The 24,360-nt window shown below is 41.6% G+C and overlaps 1 protein-coding gene across 9 annotated transcripts in view; it reads left to right on the top strand.

Annotated features, from left to right (window-relative positions):
* Window positions 1-24,360, top strand: part of FOXN3 (forkhead box N3) — a 212,251-nt gene that overhangs the window by 96,678 nt on the left and 91,213 nt on the right. For all 9 annotated transcript variants that reach the window (XM_082284248.1, XM_082284253.1, XM_082284252.1 and 6 more), the window contains one exon: window positions 7,993-8,129. In XM_082284248.1, coding sequence (XP_082140374.1) covers window positions 7,993-8,129 — 137 coding nt within the window. The remainder of the gene's footprint in view (window positions 1-7,992; window positions 8,130-24,360) is intronic.

Genomic DNA, 24,360 nt, shown 5'->3' with positions numbered 1-24,360 from the left:
CTTACATTCTCAGGGAAGTAATATATCCACCCAGCCTCTTCAGTCAGAAAGATAGTGCCCATTTTGTGACTGGAAGAACAGCAGACATGGAGGTGGTTCATGCAGCTTCATCACTTGGGGAAGAACTGGGCCATTTTTATAAAATCAGATCAGGGGATTAAAAGCTTGATGGCTGGGTTGGTGGCTGGGGTAGCTCACTGAACAAGTGAGCTAGAATACCAAGAGACGAGTGCAAAAACAAAGACTTGGACTTGCATGATTTGAAGTAATGGATGTTTTTACTTAGAGCAAAATAAGATTTAAAAAGCCCCAACCTGTTGTTTTCTTGAGAAATGCTGATGATTTTTTGATGCAACTGGCTTACTTGGGTTGAACACTGTACTCCAGCAAGCTTTCCCATCAAAACATCAATTTCATGCATTAGGTGAGCATATGTTTATGGTCATGTAATTGTGTTTTAGCTAGTCTCTTCACGCTTCTTCACTTTTGTGCTTGAGCTGAGCTGTGACTGCTGCTTTACTGAAAAAAACGTTGAAAACATGCAGGAGAAGTGTTTGTGAGGGTTTTGTTACGCTGCATGCAGATACTACTTCAGATTTACTTCAGCTTGGTGTCAAGCTGTCACCTAACATTGCCAAACTTTCCTTGGAAGAGCAGGGGAAATTTCTAGCTCTCTTAAGTTTGTAGGTCAGGGGGATTTTTATGAAAATTAAAAGCTTAGTAAGCAGTTGTCACTGTCATTAAAATGCGGTCAAGGTCTGTAGCGCAGTTCTTTAAAGCTGGACATAGAGAATTTCACTGGTCTGTGCTAGAAATGTTAAAAGAGAATGAAGAAAATCTGTCCTTAAACTGCATGAATAGTTATTTGTAATTTTTATGTAAGTTTGCAGTGAATCTGAGGAATGCGTTTTGTAATAATAGGAATCGTTGGCAGTGGCTTTGTTTTTCTTTCTTTAAGAATTCCTTAGCTGTTGTACTTCTTAATTAAAAATACCCAAAAAACAAAAACCAAACCAAAAAAAACCCCAGAAAAAACATAGCTGACCTCAGATGATTCAATGCTTTGTGTGTTTCTGTGAATAATTGTTTAAAAAACAGAGTAACTAGAGAACCCACCAGACTCATATGCAAGGTATATGCAACCTGTTGTAGAGGGTGAAATTTTAGTATTATCTGTGACCACTCATAAAAAACTATTTAAAACTGGAGAATCTATGTAGGAGAGCAGAGCAAGCAACATTATGTCCTTATTGATAACTTGAAATACCAATGAGTAAGGATAAGCAATAGAGTTTTAAACCAGCAGACCAACTCTGGCATCTAATCTTAAATCTTCCTGAGCACTTGCCAGACAAATAGTTTAAAATTAGTTATGTAATCTATTTTCCAAGTTTTGATACTAGTATGCTAATTCTGCCTCATGTGAATGAAGGAGCTACAGTTCTGAGTTAGTTCTATTTTAGCAGCGATACCCTTCATTTGGAGGAGCATGATACTAAAATGAGAGATGGGTAGTTGAACCAAAAAGAGTAAGGCATATTTTTCTTGTCATCGCTGTCTGCAAGTGAATGGCATAGAGCTGGCCTTTGAGCAGTGTTCCTGGTTGCACAGGTTCTCTCTCCTTGGATATTGAAAAACATCCCTGCCCTTGCTGTCGTAGTGCTGATTCAACACCGCATCAGTGGTCACAACAGGCTCGCGTTTTCTACTCTTGGTGAATTTTGCAGTCATGAACCGCTTTTTTCCCATAGTGCCAGCACAACACTTGAAACCTTCAAGAGTAGAGGTGTATTTAGTGAAGGATGTGTAATCTATGTTGTATTGTGGGATGGCTTTGAAGTTACTTGGCAGGTTTCTTTGCTTAGTACAAGAAAGTTATTTAAGCAAGTCATTCTCTCCTGAGGTGGATTTTGGAGTGATTATTGTGTTCCTCTTGCTGCATTTCAGAGTTAAAGACAGGGTGTCATAAAGTACAACTTGGAAAGTATTTTACTTGCCTTCCTTCTGCTTCTCCATTTCCTCATGAAAATACCTCACTTTTCTTGTTAAATACATTTTTTCATAGGGCAAGAAAAGGGGAATTTGTATTTAGGAGGAATTCCTGATGTTAGTTTGCTGTTCTTGGGAGCCAACCAGAAATTTGTTTTAGTCAAGGTTTCCAGAATTGCTCTGTCTTCTGCGTGACTGCAGTGTCAGGTGGTGAGTGAAATACCCTGCTCCTTCTGTGGGTAGACTCTTCCATCATGCCTTGTTCTCTTGGGTGCTTGTGCAGGTCCTTGCTGCCTGACAGCCTTGAGTGTGCTCTCACCACCCTCAGAGGCTTCCTGCACAGGTGTGAGCAGTCAACAGTGTCAGCAGTGTCTGTGAGGAGGTGGCTGATGGCTTTGTGCTGCTACATTAGATGCGGTGCAGACATAGAAGTTAAGAAATGTGCTTCTGGTGTAAAACAGTTTCTTTTTCAGATTCTGGTCCTGGATGTAGTTACTCAAATGGTTGTTTTAAATTCCGTGGTGACATGGATAGTTCTATTATACAGTTCTTTTGATCCTATAGAAACACTTCCGTGCTTTCCCATGGATAAGCTTGGTGGCAAATCTATTCGAAAGGTTTGCTTCAAGCATGCTGTTGCAGCGCAACTGGACACAATGAGCTCAGGATAAATATTTCTTTAAAGTAAGAACTTTTAATAGCCAGTAATCTCTCCACTATTACTTTTAAAGAGGTCACCTGTTGTAACAGCAGTAGGTTTCATCCACAAGAGAAAACCTTTTGATGGTGAATTACTGGCAACAAAAGGTTCCTCATCACTGAAGGTGTCCTTAATGATATTCACAGGTCCTGTGTTAATGACTGCAGCAACCTACACCTAGTCAGGCAGGGACGGATGTCACAGTGACGGGATTTCGGTATTTGATAGCTTGGGGCTGCAGATGTTAGTTGGAAATGTCCCTTTTTGAGTAATACGAAATTTTTGCTTTTTCTCTTTGCTTTTGTGGTTACTGAAGCCAATGTGACATATCTCTCAGATGGTGTACATCTGCACCCTTTCAGTCTGTGTAGCTGCCTGATTCATATTGCTGAACATTTTGGTTCAGAAAAGCCTAGCCATGGCCACTCATCCCCTTCTGATTTGATAGTGGAGAAGTAAAATACATACCTATTCAGTGGGCAGCTGTTTGGGAGCAAGGTCCTTAACTCAGCCATTTTAAAATTCTCAGGCTGCTGTCACAGCTTAGGTGCCTGAGTGGAGCTGTGGAGTCACTTGTGGGTGTATTGTTTTGGTTTCTCTCCTCCCAGCCTCCAAGCACCTGTGTTGGTGTCCAGCATCTTGGTGTCTCTGGTTTCCCATACACAGCCTGGCTTTTCCCTCAGGGCTGTCTGCCAGCCTTGCTGCCCAGCTCACCCCAGCTCTCCCCTGTACCCCTGCTCTATGTCATACTGGTTTTGCCATTTGTCTTACAAGCTGCTTTGTGTCCAGCTAGAGTCCTAATTTTCCTTTTTCAGTGTGCTGTTTCAAGAGGTGCGTCAGGATGTCACCAGGGCTCCTGCTGCAGAAGGGGAGAGCTCCCGTTCCCTTCCCTGGCTCCCCACATCCATCCCCTGCTTTGCCACAGCTCTGTGGATGCTTGTCACACCTTTCATGTGTGCCAGCTTAATGAGTGTAAATTACATCAAATTGTGTGAGAAAAACAGTTTTCTTTGAGGAAAATGACTGAAATGGTTTTGTGGAAGAAGGGCCAGGCACATGCAAGACATCAGGGAGGAAAAAATCTCCCTTTTGGCAGATTTCCCTTAGGGTTCTGTTCCCTTGGGGACCATCTCGGTGGTGATGCTGCGGTGAGAGATGTGGATGCCTGGCGCTGCTCCTCCCTGGTGCAGATTCAAAGTGAGCATGTTACCAGAGCTTCAGAAGGGGAAATTTGGAAATGCCAACATCTCCCTGAGCCCACGTTTTGTGGTTTCTGTATCCTCTCTCTTCCCAAAGCTTTGTTTTGGCCAGACTTGTTTGTATGGCAGTGAAAAGAGCAACTCTGTGAAAAAGGTTGTATTCCTAACACCTTTCAGGTCTGTGCTAAAATAACCAGGGAATAAAATTCTCCAAATAAACATTACCTGAAATTTTTATATAGATGGACATAGCCTCCACAGTACCAAAATCTGGCCACACAAACCCAATACAATGGGTTGTGCATCTTTTTCCAGCCGCTGGTCTTGGAAAGAGCTCAACACACAATTCTTTTAATTGAACTTTGGGCAGACAATAGCTAATGTGTAAGGCCAGGTAGTTAATTGCAGGGTATATGCAGGCAAAGTCTTTATAATGAGGAGTTTTACTGGTGGATAATGCTATTAACTCCCAGCTATAATAGCTGAAAGAGCTGACAAGCAGCATTTTAATTATTTTAAAATTTTAATCTTTTTTCAATTCTTCTAAAAAATGACCAAGCATTTTTGTTTAGATACTAATAGGTTGTGTAAAGTAGTATTTTAAACTTTTACATGCAGTCCATTGGAAGAAAAAATAACTGAACATTGAGTGTATCATGTACCTTTTCATGGCAATGCACTGGCTTTAGTGGCTGGGAGAGAATCAGAATTGTGTATTTGAGGCATGAGAAAGAACAAATTTTTTTAAAAAATTGGGAGTTAGCACACAATATTGTGACACAATCTGCACATATATTAAGTGACATAAAAAGGAGTAGCAATTTCTCAATATAAAAGATATTCAGGATTTTTTTTTTCATATAAAGTATTCAGTCATAAACTTTCATGGGGTAACTCTGTATATTTCTCTCTCCATTAGCACCTCTGAAATAGTTTAGCCTCAACTGTAGTTTATTCTTGGACTACATGAAGAGGACTTGTAGTGACATTCCCCATTTTTTAATCACCTTAACCAGGAATCAGTGCAGAAGCTGTAAGCTGTGGTTGGCAGGAGGGAGGTGGCTGTGCCTGGCCCTGGGAGAAGGCAGCATGTCAGGAGGTCTGAAAGCACTCCAAGTGCTGAGATGATCAGGGGGCTGTTATCCACTCCTCAGTCACTTGTTGCCTGGGAGACAAATGTAATCCAGGTTTTTTTTTTTTTTTTTTTTTTTTTTTTTTTTTTTTTTTTTTTTTTACCCTTCCTTGCTGGTTTTTGATTGGAGTCACTATTGACTTTTGGCTTGGAGGAGCAGCACGCCAAGTGTCATAAGATGGAAATTAATCACTAACCGATGGGTCTGAGCTCCAATGATTTCCTTTCCCGTGATTGCTCAGTTTATAGGAAGACTAATGACACATCTGAACAGACAGTTAACAAAGCTCTTCACACCTCCTGACAGTCAAGAAGGTTTCTTAACCAGATGTCACTTCAGTTTTCCTTTTTATTCATGCTCTGTTACGTGATTGTGGAAAAACAAAAATAACTCTTAAAAGAGAACTTCACAAAGTTGGCGATCTTTGCCTTAAATTACATTTGTTTTTGCTGGTAAATGATAAGTCAGCTCAGTTGCAGTGAAAATATAGCAAATCTGCCTTCCCAGTGTTTTTTTTTTTTTTTTAACAAGGAGTGGACTTCTCAATATTTTTTGTGAGAGTTCCTGTTTTTCAGCGAGATTATTTTTGGCTTTTGCAACAATATAGGCAAGAGAAACAAATTCATCTTAGCAGTAATGAAAGGTTTTGAAGTTACTCTTAAGTAGTGACTTCATATTGTAAGGCACTCAGCTTAAACTAACTGATGGGGAGAAATCTCTTCCAGGTAGATGAAAAGTCTGTCTTGGAAGTAAGTGAAAAAACAGAGACGTTTGAAAACAATATGTTGTGTTCCAGTAAGTACAAATAAGGTAGATGGTATTTAAGTGTGGCTTTTTTTTAAGCTTATCCCATGCTGTAAGAAGTAAGGAATCCAGCAAAGGTTTTCTCCTGAAAAATGTTCCTAGTTTTGCTCATTGCTTGCTTAAAAGGAAATTTTATGTTCTTAGTCTGGGTCTTGGATAAGAGCGTGGAAGTGGAATTTGGCAGGTTTGGATTCTATTTTTGAATCTGTCCTTTGCCTAAAAATCACTTACTTGGCATATCATGTCTCTGGCTCATTGTCCCGTATCTAAGAGGGCTGATTGTAACAACCTCCTTTTTGCAAACTGGTTTGAGACATGTGGTGCAGTTTCCACAACTGACACCAGCACTGGATCTTTCAGTCGTTGGCTCTGGCAGCTGAGATGAGAGCTGAAGAGTCTGGCTTGCTCTCTCTCTGGCCCCTTGAGTCTTGGGCTTTTTGGCCATATCAGGGCCTTGCTTCAGTTCACATGCTGGAGTATGTCTCCCCTTAGACTCTTCTGTGGCTTCCTGTAGGGCGCCTTTGGGAGGTAAAAGGACAGATGGGCTTGAACCCTGGAAGCCACCCTGAAGAGTCTTGACTCCATGCTCCTGTTCTACCAGAGCAGCTTGCAGAAAATAGTTTCTTCTTCGTGTCCACCAGCAGCTGTGCTTCTTTCTGACAGAAGACTGTCACAGCTCCTGTGGGTTGTGCTAGCTGCTCTCCTTTTCTTTCAAGCCAAGTCTCACGTGGTGCTGGGCACTTTCTAGATGCACACACAGCCATCCAGTGACATCGGGGAAGACTTTCCTTTTTCATTTGTTTTTGGGGAGGAGAATTTAGTGCAGATTTACTCTCTGTAAGCACTTTGCATGTTGCACTGTGTATCCTAAAGCTGTCCATGAGGCAGAGGAGCACTTAGAAGGTGGTAGGGCAAAAATAATAAGTTTTTTGAAAGGAAACAAGTGTCTGGTTTTGGTCTTCTGTATGGTTTAAGAAAATAATGTCCCTCTTCTGATGTGACTCCTGTGTGTGTCTGTGCGTGCTTGTTCTTTAACATGTTGACTGAGAGCTTTGTTTCACTGATAAAAGTTGAAGCAGAGAAAAGGGATGGTCCTGGGTTGAAAAGCAGCTAGAGGCCGTAATACAGCCTCCCCCACCGGTTCCAGAAAACATCAACATTTACCAAAAAATCTTACCATGTCTTGAAAGCCTGCCATTGGAGTTCAGTCAACAGTTAAGATTGGTGTTTGTTTTTATGGATGTTCAAGCAGAGCAAGACTGCTCCTGAGCTATCATTCCATATGCTTTCATAGTGAAGCTGAGGCAAAGTTTTCATGTTTGTTTGAGAACTCACACAGACCAATCCAAAATATTGTCAGCCTGACCTCTGATGGGATTGAGACAATGAAATTGCACTGCTTGTAACTGCAGAATAAACACTGAATTTTAGTGTAATCTTTGCCTTGCAGATTGACCGCTTGTGTTGTTCCATGTGTCTAGAAAGGGTAATTACAGTAACTGTTGTTTTAGCTGATCACAATTTCACAACACCCTTAAATGGTTATACTCTGATTATACTGTGGGCTTTTTTTTTTTGGTTTTGGTTGGTTGGTTTGTTTTGGGGGTTTTGGGTGTTTTTTTCCCCTCTGGGGAGAAAAGATGATTAATTTCCTCTTGTAGTATAATGGCATTGATGTCATGTGGGTTGGAGGATTAAGTCCTTTTATTTTTAAAACAGTTGCTAGGATGTTTAACCCCCTTCTTTTAAGCCTTGTTTCTGTTTGTATAACAGCAAAAGGAAAAGAAAACCACTTCCAAAAACAAGACACTTCTCTTCAAAGTTTCTGTTTAACAGTTAACTGTAGCTTCTTATTTTTCCAATATGCAGTGATGGGAAAATTGCCAGATATTATTAAATCATATTAACTAGTAACAAGAGAGAGGGGGGAAAAGAGCAACCAAACATTCATTCGTACTTTTTTCCCCCCTCAGAATTGTGATTTAAATCATACAGTCGTAAAACATTATTAATGGAGCAATAATCTCTGGCAAGCAAATTATGTTCACTTCTGTCAGACAAAAAACCCCAACCCACTGCTTTTCCTGACAAAAACTACTAAATAAATAAGGCTGTGCCATCAGATCAAATATTTGATTTTTTTTTTTTAATTCTTTTCTCTTTGCAGAGTATTGGAAAGGGGTCCTTGTGGTGTATAGACCCAGAATATAGACAAAATCTTATTCAGGCTTTGAAAAAGACACCCTATCACCCATATTCGCATGTGTTCAATACACCTCCCACATCTCCTCAGGCATATCAAAGGTAAGAACTAGATGCATTTTACAACTCTGAATGTTTTCCTGCAGTGTTGTGTATGATTCTTGGGTAAGACGCTAAATGTAATTAAGCAATGCAGTTTGGAATGTGCTAGTGCAGAAACCCCAGGAGTGCCAGTGGTGGCCTGGCCTTGTTTGGTGTGTCCAGGACACCTTTTACCTGCCCATGCCCCTGCTGGCACCAGCGAGTTCCCCAGCAGAGCTTGCAGGCTTCCTGCCCTAGCTGCTTGGCAGAGGAACGCCTGAAATTAAAATGCAGATAAGCAGATGGAGAATTCTGAAGAGCCCACTTATCCCATTTGGTGAAGGCACAGTTCCCTCACTCACTTAGAGGAGATGGGCTCATTCTTTTCCCGGGAGAGCTGCAGGGCCAATGTTGCCTGTGCAGCCATGAGATGTCCACCAGGTAAGCCAGTGCCCAGGTGGCTTGACCAGCCCTTGGGTGGTGGTGGGGTGCCAGTGGTGGCCCTTAGGGTTAGCCTGGATTTTCTCCTATGCTTCAGCGAAACAGGCATGAAGTGGGGTTTTTCCATTTGTTTTGCATTTTTTCATCTGGCCTTCACTAATGACCAGCGTTAGCAAAGAGACATCATCTATAGCTGCCATCCAGAAAGCAGGAAGGCAGGCGCTGAGCATTGGTAGAACGGCTTTCTCTTGGAAGCTGCTAAGGGCCAGGAATGCCGCTTATGGCCCGTGCTGGTTCACCTCCCTCAGGATGGGGAAGGTGCGATGAGCCAGCCGCAGCAGGGCCCGCAGCAGCAGGGATGGAGCGGTGACGCTGACGGCTCTCGTGGCGGCTGTGGTGGTTTTTATTATTTTTCCGCGTTAGCGTTGAGGCCGGCGGCCAGGGAGGGCAGCGTGATGGTCGCCGTGGTGACGGGGCATCTCCCCGGCAACGCGCGGGCCGGGCCGGCGCTGCCGCGTCACGGGGCCGCGGGGCTTGGCCGCGCCGTTGCCGCGGTAACGGTGGTCCCGGCACGGCGCTGGGAATGGGGACCCGGTGCCCGCTCTTGTGTCGAGGGGATCCCCCCGATGGCCGGGGATTCCCCTGGTCCCCTGGATATTCCCCTGGAAACCAGGGGTGACGGTGCAGCCCGGCTGTCCTGGTGTCCCATGGGGTGCTGGGGAAACACTGTCTCTAGTCCTACCTGTGGAAGGACCCCCCACTACTGTGCTCTGCAGAAGGACAGATAAAAAATTTAGATAATGGATTAAAACTGTAATTTGTGCATTTGAGCAAAGCATGTTTCCTGGCCCTTGCTTTATTGTTACTGCTGCCTTTTAAAGAGTATTTTAATTATGCTCATACAGATTTATTGATAAATTCTCCTATTGAGTAGAAGTGTAATGCACATCTGACATAGAAATGGAGGGATTTTGATCCCTTCTAATCCCCACAAACAAAAAAATCCAGCATATACATGCAGCTGAAAGCCAGAGGATCTCCCCTTTTTTTATGGCTGAAGTGACTGTTGACTCAATGGGCTGGATTTGCCAGAACTGCTGTGCAATTTGGTGACAGATGTTGCTGGCAGGAGCAATGACATAGACAGCTCTTATAGGCTAGGCTGAAGGAAGCAATGCAGCAGCACTTGTGTGGGCAATCCTTGCAGGGATGTGCCCTTAGAGACACCCTGTTTGGGTGTCAGGGAGCGCACAGTGGGGTAGCAATCCTGTGTCCTGCACAGTCACGTGCCCACTGCTCCCCATCCTCATTCTGCACAGCCTTGTGCCTGCTGCTGCTGCTCTGTCCTTGCTGTGTGTGGCAAAGGATGCCTGCACAGTCACAGACCTTGGGCAGAAGTTACGCTGCCCTCTTCCAATGGGGTGGGTGTCCAGAACCTCATAGCCTGTTTTCATGAGCGTGAGAAGAGAGGTGTACTGGCAGGTGCCAGACAGTATGGGATTTAAGAAAGGGGTTTGGATCACTACCTGCTTTCACCACTGCCCAGAGTAGCTGAGCAAGGGAGAAGGAGGGGTCTAGCAAAACACCAACAAGCAAGTCCCAAAACTGAAAAGGAAACTTTTTCTCATTGGAACCCATGGGATGTCCAAGCTGCTGCTACACTGCTTGTGCTGCCAAGTGCTTTGGAGTCTTCTTTGTAATGACTGCATCATAAAACAAAGAGCTTGTGTGGTTGCAGGAGCAAATGCTTTGCAAATAAAGACCAAGTGGAGGCCAGGTTTTATATGAAGAAATTGTGGTCTCACTGTTACTCTTAGTTGGCTATCTTTCAGCATTTCCACTATTAAATAAAACTCAATCTCTGCATAGTATTCTAAAATATTTTTTCATTTGGTTGCTAATGACTAGTGAAACATCAACGTAAAGCTGGTTTAGGCGATCAGTGACTTTTGAATTAATTCTGGATTGGCAGTTACATGGTAATTTTCTGAATGTATTTCCAATAGATTCTCAACGAGTTGAACATTCCGTGTGCATTTGGAAAAAAACAGTAATCCCATATGTAAGTGATTGCTTTCTCATGTGAACAAAGGCTTCAGTAAGGGTAGAAAATGTAAATCCACTCCAGCATAGTCAGATCTCCAGAGCAATACATCATCATGGTAACAAATTTGAAGGGAGATTTTTCTTATGGTGAAGACAATACATTTAGAAAAAATCCTTGGGTGGCAGAGGTTTTGCTGTCTGTCTATCTCATGTAATGGAAGTCCACAACTAAGAGAAGCTATGTCACTTGATATTAATGAAATATATCTGGAACTAGATAATTTGCCAATATTATTCCTGTCTCTAGGAATGGGATTCATTGGAGGAATTACAAGGTTTATAAGAGTCAGTTGGTGTGATTCCACAGGGGAAAATTGACCTATTCCTTGTCTTTATCAGATATTTTAAAAGAATAAAGATGCACAAATGAATCACGTGTTCTGTTTAGTATCTGCATAAGCAGTTAGGGTTGAATTGAGCACAGAGTGGAGGAATGCACTGTAAAAATATCCCAGACAAGATGATCACTGAACACACAAATTCTCCTTTTCTGAGCAGAGTTAATTTTATCAGATAATTTAGTTTCATGACTTCTGTAGAGCATCCTGCATAAACATGACAGGGGTGGACCTTTTATGAAGGAGTTTCATGATGTGAACCCACACATTTAGGTGTCTGAGTCAGTGTTACACCAGTATCATTTGAGATAAAAATGACTCAAGCAACAATATTTGGACTGCATTGGGTTCCATGTATATAGAAGACATTTTGGGGGAAAAGGCAACCTTGCTGTGTTTTTACATAAGAAGGAACTTCAGACTGCAGTTGTCTGAAGTGCTGGTTCAATTCAGGGCAAAGATTATATGTAAGCTGTAAGAAGAGAAGAATATGACAAGGTGAATTATTTAATTTTAATTAGTTTGGATGTGTATTCTTCAAAAACAATACTCAAAACAAACAAAACCCGTTGGGTTTTAATCTGGTTCTTCTAATTGAAGCATATGTCACGACGCATGTCATGATGAATTTCAGGAGCAAACTAACACTGATGCACATCATTACAAAGGAAAAAGTCTGTCTGGTGTGGAAAAATAGGTGTTAGACTAATGTGTTCCTTTTTAAATTTTACAGTTGTTTTGGCAATAGCAACTTTGAAATGTATTTATAGACACAAACTTGGTTAAGTAACTGTACAAGTCAGTGCCCTGATACTTCATCTATTTTTTTTTATTTCCAGCTTTCTGACTCAAAAAAGCGGGGGGGGATTTTCTCTTCTAGTAGTGCTTGGAGGAGATCTTGAAATGGATTTTTCTCTGCGTATATTACATGGGGCTATTTCTCAATTGTATTTCTCTTTCTCCTGCTGAAAACTATCCAGAAATGTAATCTAAAATAACAGAAATTATTATTTTCACAGAGTAATAAAAATACTTGAAAATTTGGGTGACTATATACCCAGGAATATTGGCTTTATAGATGTGTGGATAATTATTTCATGGCTTTTCATTTTTTCAGTGTATTTTGCTAATTGTAGTTTGTTAGAGCAGTGTCAAATGTTGACAGACCTGTCCTGTAACTGTTGAAATTGCTGACATGACCAAGATAGAAACTAAAGAGATGTTACTTTCTTGAGCTGCCCCAGACTGCCTGTTCATAAAGGCTTTGTTCTGTTCCTTGTTGGTTTGCTCCTTCCTGTTGGAACAGCTCCTTGGGTGAGCTTGGTTCTGCTTCAGCAGGGATTGAGGCCCCAGACAGACCTGAACTAGATTTGTGCTTGGCTTTGGACATGGAGTCCACCTGTGCACATCATAGCACTTCTGTCAGAAAAATACATCTTCTGGCCTCCATCACTGCAGTTCAGCCAGGCTGCCCTCTGTAGAGAGGAGTTGAGCCTTGCAGGGCTCGAGCTAACAGGAGACTGTGTAGCAAAAACTAACCTGCAGCACAGTTTTGGTGGTTGTAGATTCCATTCGCTGTATGTGGCATCTGCTGGTGGTTGTGGAGCAGATGCTGCTGAGCCACCTCGCTGTGCTGCCGGGCTCCCAGACAGTGCTGCAGCCTTGGTGATGGAGGAGAAACAGGCCCTGCAAGGAGTCAGCACCTCTGCTGCTTGTGTGGATTCAATTCCCAGAACAGTATTTCATTTGAGTGTGCGTGGCTTTGTCATCTGGTTTTCCATTCTGCTTCCCTTGTTGAAGTGTGGGTTACAGAGGTAGGCCAGTGGATCACAGAGAGCCTCCAGGTCCATGAGTGACCACATGTTTTATGAAACATTGCTAGTCTGGGATTTGAAAAATTTGCAGTGGCTTCTGTTGTACTGAATTTAGTGTCTCTTTATGACATTTCCTTTTGCTACCATTGGATTCCCAAAAAAGGCCATGAGCTCCTTCACTTCTCCATTGATTTGTCTTTTGATACCTCTTTCTGATAAAAATACTCTTTATCCCAAGGTTGACATTAAAAAGGGGGACTTTGTAATTATGAACTCTTGTCTAATTTCTGAAATTTATTCATAGAGACACAGTGAAAGATTTGTGAAACATGGTGGCTAAAGCTTTGTTCCTGAAAACCCAAGTTTCAGAAATGACTCTGAGAAAGTGGTGGCCATCACTGTGACCCCTGTGGTAAAGGGCAGGAGAGGTGGCCTGGGCATGCTTACATTTGCATTTGTCTATTTTAAGATTGAAAGCACGCAGTGTTGCCACTCAGTCCTGGCTTTCTGCTTTCATCTCACCAGTACAGGCCCTCCCAAGTGCAGTGCAGCCCTGCAGTGGGAGCTCCCAGGCAGTGCCAGTGCAGGGCCCTCGCTGCACCAACACCCCCAGGTCGCTGTGCACTGCTGCAGCAGCACCTCCAGCAGTCGTGTTGGGACTGCCACGTGCTGTCGGGATGCAGTTTGGATACAGCTCCCTCAGGATGGGGAACTTGGAAGCTGTTCCAGGGATGTGAAACGGACACGTGTTCTCATATCCTCTCTGGAGAGGGTGGCTGTTACAGATCAGCTGCTGAGGAAACCGCTGGAACAACTCCTTCAAATATTTGCAGGTTTTGATTTTACTGTCACAGCTTCTGCCTTTCATGTTGTTTATTGAAGCTAAACCTGCATTGAAGTTGTAAGTTATCATATTAGACAAATTGTAAGCACCCTTCCTATCTGTACACTTTATAAGGTGAGATCAGAAATACCTATGGCCGTTTGGGGAAGCTGGTGAAACAACTTTTTCCCATTCACTGAAAGACTCTGCAGGGTGTCTCACTGCAAGAAGGAATGTAGAAAATACATGGTTGTCCTTGGCAGTCTGGAAACATGGATTTTAATTCTGTGTTATTGTTTCTGCTTTTGATAGGAAATGAAGCTGATCATAGGGCAGTCTAATACTAATTTCTGTGCATATTGCAATCGCTTTGTCAAGAATGATCTAACCATTTTACTTCCTCTGCAGAGTCAGAATGAGTTTTCTTCTCTTGGTGTGATGTTAAGGTGGAGTCTTTAGGGAATTTTTGGTTTGCTGTTTCTGTAGTTTTGTAGTTTGTGAGATCACAGAGAACACAAGTTCTTTTAATGCACCATCACATGCCTTAATTTGGAGAGCATCTATACTTTGGGATTATGCTGCTTTATTTCTGTTTTCTGGCAAGTTAGATAATACTTGTTTAGTTCAGTGTCAGGTATGAATAGCAAAGAGAACTTTTGCTTGAGTGAATGTACTGATAAGTGCATAGATATTTGAGGATTTGCCAGTCCAGGACTTGGTTTCTAACATATTCTTATCAGTTCTCTAACCATTAGAGTTTTGTGATCCCACTGAACAGAGTTTCAGGAAACAAAACAGATCAACTCTTCTTACCTTTTAAAAGGCACTTTTTTTTCTTCTTGCCTTTTTTTTTTTTTTTTTTTTTTTTTTCCCCCCCACCTTGCGGTATGAAGGATGTGAAAGGAAGAAAGATAAATTTGAAAAGGTGGCCACAGATCCTGGACAGAAAAAGAAAAGCAGAAAGTCTGAATGTGATCTCTCTAACACAGTAGTTTCACGCAGGAATGGCTGGTAGAGATACAAGTAACCCTCTAATCACATTTTCATTCGTCTCAAAATTAGTGAATGCTTCTGAGCCTTCTCAGCTGAAATATTTTCAATTCTTTCTCATTCATACCCCCAAATCAGAAGAAATGTCAAATTTTCCATTGGCCAAATACATGAAGATTTGGTTGAGCCTTTTTCTGTTTGCATGTGTGTAGACTTTTGATAAAGTACTGTGAAGCAGGGTCCTTAGTCTGTCATGTTTCTCTAGATGCCAGGCAAACACCAGCTCCTTGCTTTGTGTTGTTATTTTTCATAGTTCCATTTGTTGAACTGTCTTTCCAGTTACTTGGCTTCTTAGGCTCTTTTTCCCGTCCTCTGCGCTTTCTGTGGATAAATATAGCCTTATTCCAAAGATAACTTGGAATGGTACCATAGATATTTCCACTCAGTTCATGGGAAAAAGAAAGTCTAGGGATGTGTTTTGAAATTTTTGTTACTTTGTTTGTAAAACCCTCTGTAGCCCTGGGTGTTTCTGTATGAAAATTTTTAGAGTGGCCTCATTGATAGAGCTGTGAGTTGCTGCCTGCAGAAGCTTGAAGCACATGGGTGCTGTGCTTCTGAGACTTTGTTCTTCTGCATCTCCTCATCCCTCTTCCTTGCTGTCCCCAGAGCATGTGCTGGTGCAGGTAGGGCAGGGTTGCCCAGTGCATGAGCTACGTGGTGTAGCAGAAAGCAGAGGGTGTGAGGGACACATCGTCTGTGGTCCCTGGGCAGTGTGAGCCGATCTCTCACCTTCATCCCATTAATAGCCATTGCATCACTGTGACAGCTGCAGCAGCTGTGTGGATGGGGAAGCCTGTGCAGTGTTCAGTAACAGTTCACTGAAGTTCTAGTAGTTGAAAATTAAGACTCAGGAGGGAGTGTTTGTGCAATGAATGGTGGTCGACACAAGCATCGTGTTTGTTAGTCATGTAATTTTACAGCCATGGAAATCATCTGACTTCTGCATTTGAAAACAGACCTGTGAAACTTGGGAAGCCACAAATGGTATCATAGTGTGTCACATCTTACTGCTTGCTGTTGGATTACGAAGAGTTTTTTTGTATTTCCATAACTCCAGGTAAATTTTTAAATTTCGTTTTAATCGTGCTCTTGCTTTTTCTTTTAGATTTTCTTCACTTCTCTATTAGTTATTGGACTTTCCTTTCCTTTGGTGCTTGTATAAAGAAAAATTGACAGGGAAAGTCACGCTACGTGTAGCTCTATTTTAAGACTGGTGTTCATAGAACAGTTTCTAATGTTATGCTAGCAGTGATAAACTTTGAGTAAAAAATATTAAGATAACTTGAGAATCTTTCAAGCAGTAGGTAAGGGATGGCTTTGCTTGTAATGGTTATGATTTTAAGGAATTCTACAGTTTAACTCTTTATTGTTTATTTAATATTTGTTTAAACTCAAAGTAAGGGGCATTGACTTTTTTGAAGAATTGCAGCTCCCTCTTAAACAAAAGCCTGTGTGGACCTTTCATCATTTCACCTAGCATTTTAATATATTTTAGGCAATAGAGAACATGTTTAAAATGTGAGGCAGCTGTTGTAGTTTATGCAAAACTCCCAGTATTGGTGTAACCAATTTGTTCCATATGTAAACTTTCTTCAAGAATGTCAGTTTTGCACACGGGTTCAAAGGCCTTGGCTAGGAGAAAAGGCCAGGCAGACTTGGGATAGTCTACTTGAGTCCAGGAGCTGTAGGAGCTGATTGCAGGTGACCCATCTTCTTCCCAGGTCGTAACAGAAGGTGACAGATGTACCATAAAAGTCCTGGTTGTCCACAGAGAAATGTCCCAGGAGATGAGCATGGCCAGTGAGAACCATTTCCTCTTCTCTGCATGGTGTTAGTGGGAAGCAGAGCATAAGAGGGGACACATTTCACTGCTGCTCACAGTATGACTGTGGAGAGTGCTAGCAAGGTGGTGTCCAGGTGATTGAGGTGGCCCATCTGGCCTTGTGTTAGCCAGCAGAGGTAAAAAACTGAGCTAGATGGTGGATGCTCAGCCGGGGCTCTGGGTCAGCTGGGAAGACCTTGAACTTCAGAGGAAGGTAGACTTACCTTTGGACTTCACGGACCAGCTGGTGTTTGTTCTGAACAAAATCCTCTGATTCCCTCATCTCCTGGTTATAAGGGTCACCCAGGTACTAAGCCAGGCTTGCCCCAATAGTATTTCCAATCATCTTATACACAGTTAAAAGAAAGTGCAGTTTCATTTCATACCTGTATTGGGTATATCCATAATCCCTGCCTGTATATTAGACCCAGTTTTTCTCGAAGTATCAGTCAGTCTTTCTGTGAATTATTTTTTATAAAGCACAGATGTCCTATTTCTTCAGTATCTATGTGTGTTCAGATGAAAAATTTGAAACAAGTTTTAGTGGATTAGTCTTTCTGAATCTTTATAGACCAAACCACTTTTTCTGAGGTGTGTATATACAGGGGGCTGTATGGTGGTAGTGTAGTATCTGTGTACTTTAGTATTCTTTCTGGAGAAGGCAGGTTTATTAATTTGTTTGAAGAAAGTACGTTTTGGCATAATTTCTTTTGTTAGTATTTGAATGCTTGAATCATGATTTTTGTAATCATTAGTTATGACTTAACTTCTGATGTCAGAAAGCCTTAGCTCAAGACTGGAGTTGTCACATGCAGGTTGTATGTCACGTGGTTGTGACCATGTTTTTTCTGGCTTTTACAACTCTATCACCATGACACCTGGATTCCTATTGTATCCAGTTTTCAGTGTGTGTGAATCTGCCCTCTCCATGATCCTAAGTAAAAGTGATATTCCTCCTATTTTGGTGGAACTGGCTTTTGTAGGAATAAAACTTGCAGGTTTTGCTAGAGTTGTTTCCTTTCACAGGAACCTCCAGGGTTCAGATGAATAAAACCAGAAAGGGCTTAAATGGTATTAAAATGTCTTTCTCTGAACTTTTGAAACAAAAAGCATAGAGTCTTTCTTAATACAAAAACTTCTTTTCACTTGGGTTTTGAATTTTAACTTGGGAAAATCAAGCTGCTCGTGTCATCAGAATAAAGTACTTACATAAAAACTGGTTTTGGAGGTGTTGGAGGGTCCTTAGTAGAGAAATTTCCATTCTTCTCAAAGTTCTCTGTGGCTGGGAACACAGATTGTTTTCCTCACACATTCACCTGTTCTGGAGTAAAAGAAGGGAAGGTGAGAGGTACATCTCCAGTGTGTCCAGAGCTACAGTGGCATGATAAAATGGTTGTTCCCTTTCCCCTTTGCGAAACAGAAGTGCTCAGCTCTTGCACTTGTCCTGTTTCAGTAAAGCTTTGATGAAACTCTGGAGGTTATATTTGATTATCTGTACTGTATTTTTTCACAGATGTTTTGACTTTATTTTGGAAAAGCCATAGTTCTGTCAGGCAGTTTTGGTACAGCAAAAAACAAGTGAGAATTTAGGGGCCATGTTTTTAGATAGATTTAAAGAAACTCTTGTTGGCTTTCTTTCCATTCCAGGTGTCCCTGAGAGCAGTCTGTATGCGCATGGTCCTTACTGGTGGCATTTGTCCTGTTTCTGAATTGTGAACTTCCTTGGTTTTTTGGGTGTTTTTTTCTTTTGCTACTGGTTTATTAAATGGGAATGGGATGCTTAGACAGGCTGTGAATTACTAAGTGGAACTTAGTGGTTACCACAGGAGAATGTTGAGGCTAATGATTAAGCGGTAATCCCACAAAAGGTGGAATTTTATTTAATTGCTATGTCCACAGCTAGTACAAGTGCATCTGGAAGAGGATACTAGTCCTTGTGGGATTTTTAGGTTTAAATCAACATCTCCAATAGTTCAAGTCCATGTGGGCTGTAGAAGCAAGCACAACGTTTACTGTGCTATGTTATGTTGCTCTTCCACTTTATGTGAAAAATTCATCTCTGGCATTAGGTCGTAGAAACCCTGGACTAAACAGGCTGTGGGTTTCATCCAGTTTGGTGGTTTTCATGTTGTACTTTTGATAAGATTCCCCATTTTGTGTCTGAGGTTTTTTTCCCTATGACTGGATATGGTTTTAGTAATAAATGTGCAAATCTCCGGGGGTTTCAGTGCGCAGGTATGTGTATATACTGCAGTGTACTTTTTATGTCAAAAGGCAGCCAGGCTGCCAGGACAGCTGTTTTCTCTTGCACTTAGAAACAAAATGTACTGTTTTAGGGCAGGTGACCTATTTTCATTACTAAAGAGCAAATACTCAGAGAACAGTGATAGGAGAATTGCTTGAGACAACTAGTCTGAAGTGGGTTTGTGCAGGCAGTTTGACCAGCAAACACGTTAGGGAAGTTGATTTTGTTGATGAATAACTTGGGGATACAAGAAGGGGGGAGCATGGGTAGGGCTGCAGCCCAGCTCTGTCTGTAGGGTGAAGTTGTTTGGATTGTCACATACACCTGTGTATCGGTTTACAAGGGAGCCTGATTTCCACCTCCAGGCTTTAAGATCCTTTATTCCTTTGTGAAAGGCAAATGACTGAAGAGATTGGCCAGCTCAGATATGAGTGTGGATCAGAGCTTTATAAAAGATCTTTCCTTTCTTTTCATCCCGACTCATTTCTGCTTTGTTGGCAATCCCCTCCTGTTAATTGCCAGTACTCACTCTGTCAGCTCATCTGTATGGTGCAGTTATGTCTGGTAATTTTTTATTGCTTTGCTCTTAAAGCATCCAAGGTAGCACAGCCCGTGGGTCTTGCTAATACAATTGTAAATGTATTTCTTTCTTGGCTTGCTGCAGCATGCGTGCACTTGTTCAATTTTCCTTTCATTAGCTTGTATGACATATTTTTGGTATTAGAATTAGGACTACATGGACTTTATTTGTAAAAGTGGAATAACTGTAATTTATTATTCTGCCCACTTTTAAAGGTAGTAGTCAGTGTCCAATTTTATACAGCTTGTGGGTTTTTGCATTTGTTTCTTACAGCCCCTTACACCTGACTGCTGTTGTCAGTTGTTCTCTGTACTGCAGTTTTTAACCTCACTGATGGGTTCTCTGTGTTGTCTGCCTGGGTGATATAAATATTGCAGAGCTCTACGCCTCTCACTGCTTTTTATTCTGTAACTATTTTTATCACAATTGCATTATATATCCTTCCAAAAGAAATTCTGTTCAAACAGTGGTTACAGGCTTGGTGGAGAACTTCCTAAGGTTAGTTTGGAAAGCTAAGGTGCTCAGAACAGATTTTTTTTGACACTTCCCCTTCAGTGTTTAGAAGTGTGTATAATTCTGTGGTTTAGTCTAGTGTGATGGTGGTGAGGGTGGTGGTTTTTAAGACAGAATATATGGAATTTGGAAAAATGAATTGCATAGTAGCGCAGATACTGAAGGTTGGGTTATTAAAAATGTAACGATGCTTTCAAATGTCCATGGAGCATTGGGAAATCATAACTGATGGCAGTGCAGGATGCAGGTTCCAGTAAAAGTATATGAAAGAGAAATGTAAATTTAGCAAATTTGACATCACTTGGGTTTCATTAATTTTTATATTTAATCTGGATAAGCAGATGGAGAAAAATATACAAACAAAAAGGAATTGGGTTATTTTTAATTATGTAACTTTCCTGAAAAGACGCTTTTTTTTTCAGGCAGCTGTCTGATCAATGGCAGAATTCATAACAGCTCCCCAAGTATTTAAGGTCTCTATTAATTGGAGTTCCTTTTCTATATAAAAAATTGTTCTCTCTTTAGCTGTTTTGCATATGAAAGATGAAGACGACCATTTTTTCTCATGAGATTAAAAAAATAAAACAATTAATTAGAATGAAATAATTTTCTAAACTTAAGGGAATTAATAACAAACAAAGCTTCTGGAGTAGCCAGCTTTTATTTTGCAACTTGCAAGTATAATATAATGTAAAAAGAAGGCTTTATACAGACACATTTATTCCATGATAGTTTAAGAGCCACAGTCAGCTATATTGCTAAAGCAATGTAGATCTTTTGGATATTAAGTATATTGAAAAGGGGGCAGTTTGTATTGATGAACTCTATAGTTTGTAATTATATGGAATACGAGCTGTAGGACTTTGGTTTGTGTTGAGTGGCACAGCCCAAAAGAACCCCAAAAACCAAAAAGGTAATTTTTGCCTATTTCTGTGCCCATTTGCCGTCCTTGGTCCACTGCAGTGGATATAAGAGATATGAGATGGTGCCTTAGAAGAGTAGCTGGCACTCTGTGGGTGACACTCTCAGACACTGTAGTTAAAAACCCTACTAACAGTTGCTGTCTGATCAGTTAAACCCCCCCCCCCCCCCCAAACTGATAGAGGAAACTTTTCACAAGCTCTTTGGACTCTTCAGGACCCTCAGAGCAGTATCATGTGATTGTTCAGGGTTGCTTTTGGGCTTTGATTTGGAGGTTTGTTGCAGGGGTTTTGGTGTGTTTTCTTTGTTTTTTCTTTGCAAACTCATTTTGAGATGTTCTTGCTGCCCTTGTACAGTAGAAACTGTCCTCTTAGTTGTGCTGGTGAAGACACTTGTGTAGTTGTGCTGTAAGCGTGTTCCTGGTGATTTGTTGTGGGTTTTTTTAAGATATTGGGGCTTGTCAAGGATGGGGGATTTCCTGAAGCATTGCTACCAGAGAAAGCACGTAATTGAGCCAAAATCTGACTGTGATGGCACAGTGCTGTGCTAGTAAATTTATGGTACACCTGGCTCCCAAAGCAGAGTTTCTCTCCAGAAGAGCATGGAGGCATCATCGTGCTTAGTATTGACTCAGTTATAATCTGGTGGGTGTGTGTGCTAAAAATCTGCCTTAAAGGTTTCTTGACTTGCAAACCTGTTTTTTCAAGTCACTTAAATGCTATAGAAAAGTATTCCAGTGCCAGGTGAAGCAATATTTGGGGGAAAAAATGCTTTACCTCAACTTCATGATTCCTTGGTGTTCACAAGCTTAGTGAGAGATGATCATTTGCATGGCACAGCTCAGTGTTCTGCTGTATCTTTCAGCCTGATGTTCTAATGCAGGAGCAGTGCAGCAGCCTGGGCTGGCACAGGCATTTGGACCGCGCTGAAGCAGACAAACGCTACCCAGGGACTCTGACCTGAGGCAAGGGGACTGGCAACAGGAACTGGTCTTCACTTGCTGTGTTCTGATTACCAGGTTTCAGGCTGCAGTGTAGAAAAGGGAGATTGCTTTGATTCCATAAACAAGTTAATAATATTGCTCTGTAGACACAGTTGCTTGATTTCTGTCTCTCTGCTGTCTCTGCTGCTGTTGTATTGCTGTTGTGAACAGATTTTGACACTAGGATGGAAAACTTCGGATTTTAATAGTACATGAGAAGGAGACAAATACACAGACCCTGGCTTACCTTTCTTTGGTCACTGACCAGGTGCAAATAATCAACTTATTAGACTGAATTAGTCTTTTAGAGGAAATTGTCTGAAATCCATCTGGTAGGGTGCTGAAAAGCAGACTCAATAAAATTCTAGAAAATTGACTGTAGGAAAGAGTTTTCTGCTGGCAGAAAGCTGAGTTGGATGACCTGAGGAAAGCCCTTAGTCTGAAATTTGTGACACAAAGGCGAACAGAAATAAGTGATGGATCCTGAGCGCTTTTCAAACTGCATTTTCAAGAAATGTAAAATCTAAATGTCTTTATTCCAGCTGCTCTATAACATGAATTCCTCAGCAAGGTGTTGCATTGTGAATGGCTTTAGTGTGGCAGGAGAACCTAGCATTCCGAGGACAGTAATATGTGCTGAATTAACTTATTACCTTTAACTTACTACCCATCTTAACTGAGCCACTGAGACAGCACCTGATCTCAAGCTATGGTGCTAACGAAGAAAAATCATCAGTAGTTTTAGCTCTGTGCTCATACTTGCTATCAATTTCTTTGACTGGAGATAAATGACGTGTTCTTACTGTGTAACAGTTATGTACCTGCACCATTCTAGAAGGTTCTTGCTGTAATAGACTGCTTTTTTCTCCAGTGGTAGTGAGATGCTGGCTGAGCGTTCCTTTCTACACATGTATCTTTGGTGTTGCCTCTTTGCAGTAATGGTAGATTCCCTAAATCTAGTGAGATTTGAGTGTCTTATGTGCTGGCTTCTGCTGGAGTCTTAACACCTGACAGCTTGTCTCTCACTGGTGCTCCACAAGAAGTGTTCATCTTTCAGGAGAGTGAAGCAAGTTGTATCATTTTCCTTTTTTGATGCTAATCCGGTCTCTGTAATGTATGTCCTTGCAGATGTCTAAAGACAGTAGTGAGTAGGAGTGTGGATTTAGTCCCAATTGTGGTTAAACTCCAGAGCACTGGTGGGGGGCATGATAGAAGCAGTGTGTATCTCAGATGGAGTTTCTTGTGTTGCCCTTCAGCTTCAGGACAGTAGAAGGCACTATACAATATCAAAGTGTCAAAACTTAATGTGTACACTTGGTGATGTAAAAACCAAAGAAAACTTCGAAGCTTTGAAAACTTCTGAAGCTTTTGGCTTATTTTGCCTGAATCAAAACTCAAGGTTACCCTTAAGTTTGTTGGAAATGAACATCCATTGGAAACAGCTTTTTTATGGTTTTGTTTTAATGCACTTCCTAGATTGAAGTTTCCAAATACAGAAAAACTAATTTTGCTTCCAAGTCTGAGAAAATGTCAGAAAATGGAAAACGGTCAACCCTGCTATTCCCTTGGTAAGAGAAGTAATTGTTCCTTTTTGGCACTACCTGCAAATACAGTCATGAGCTGAAAAGTAGCAGGCTTTCTTAAATCTCCTCTTTGCTTGTTATTCCTCAGGGAATTGTATTCTGGAATGTTTCTTAAACACAGACTGTCCTTTAACCACACCATCCCAGTCCCATCACTTTGACACATTTCTTGGCAGCTGCTGCAGGTAATGTGTGCAGGGTGCTCCTCGTTTCCCTCCTTCCTGCCCTGGGGAGCTCTGGAGGGGCTGGCACTGTCTGCACCACCCTGCGTGCCTGGCTGGGAGGCTTGGCCCAGGCTTGGCACTGTGCACATTGCCCTCCAGCCTGCACATCACCCACAAACTTGGGGAGCTTCATGAGCAACAGTGAAGCAATTCTCTGGCTCTGTGAAATCGTACTGCTCATGCTGTGCAATTTAAAGACAAAATGCTTCCTGCTAATTATTAACAGTTACTCTGTAGGAACAGACTCATTATAGGGGCACTGAACCCTGGCCTGCTGTCCTTTTCGGCACCTGAACAATGCGGTAGGGAGGGGAAAAAATGGCGAGGGAAACTGGAGTGCTGGCACCAATTAGTCCCGAGATTAGTCTTGAAAGAGGATTGCAATTTCAAGGCCAAAAAGAGAAGGGAGTGGGTAAAAGGATTTGAAATGAGATTATAGGACCTAAAAGCGCCTTTCTTTTGTTAGGGAAATAATTCAGCAGTTTTGCTCGAGCCAGTGAGACAATCCAGTTTAGTGTCTGAAGCAAGAGATGTGTGTCCTGTTGATTTTTAAGGTTCTTTAACTAAGTTGATCCCCGGTTGCATTTGTTACTGCTTCCTGTGAAATCCAAGTGTTTTCAACAAACAAACAAAAACATGGAGGAAAACTATTGCCTCATCAAAAGGCCTGTTGTTTTTCAGGAAGCTTATTTGTATTCTATAAAAGGGAAGCCAAGAAAAGGAGGGAAATTGAACTCCCTCTTTTCCTTTGGGGGAACTTTTTTCCTGGTGGTTACTATGAAACTGGCACTGGAGTCACCCTTTCACGAC

The sequence above is a fragment of the Coloeus monedula genome, assembly GCF_965178545.1.
Source record: "Coloeus monedula genome assembly, chromosome: 6".
In the NCBI taxonomy this organism is placed as follows: Eukaryota; Metazoa; Chordata; class Aves; order Passeriformes; family Corvidae; genus Coloeus; species Coloeus monedula.
Note: the sequence above shows the minus strand (reverse complement) of the source record. Positions and strands in the feature narration are given on the sequence as shown.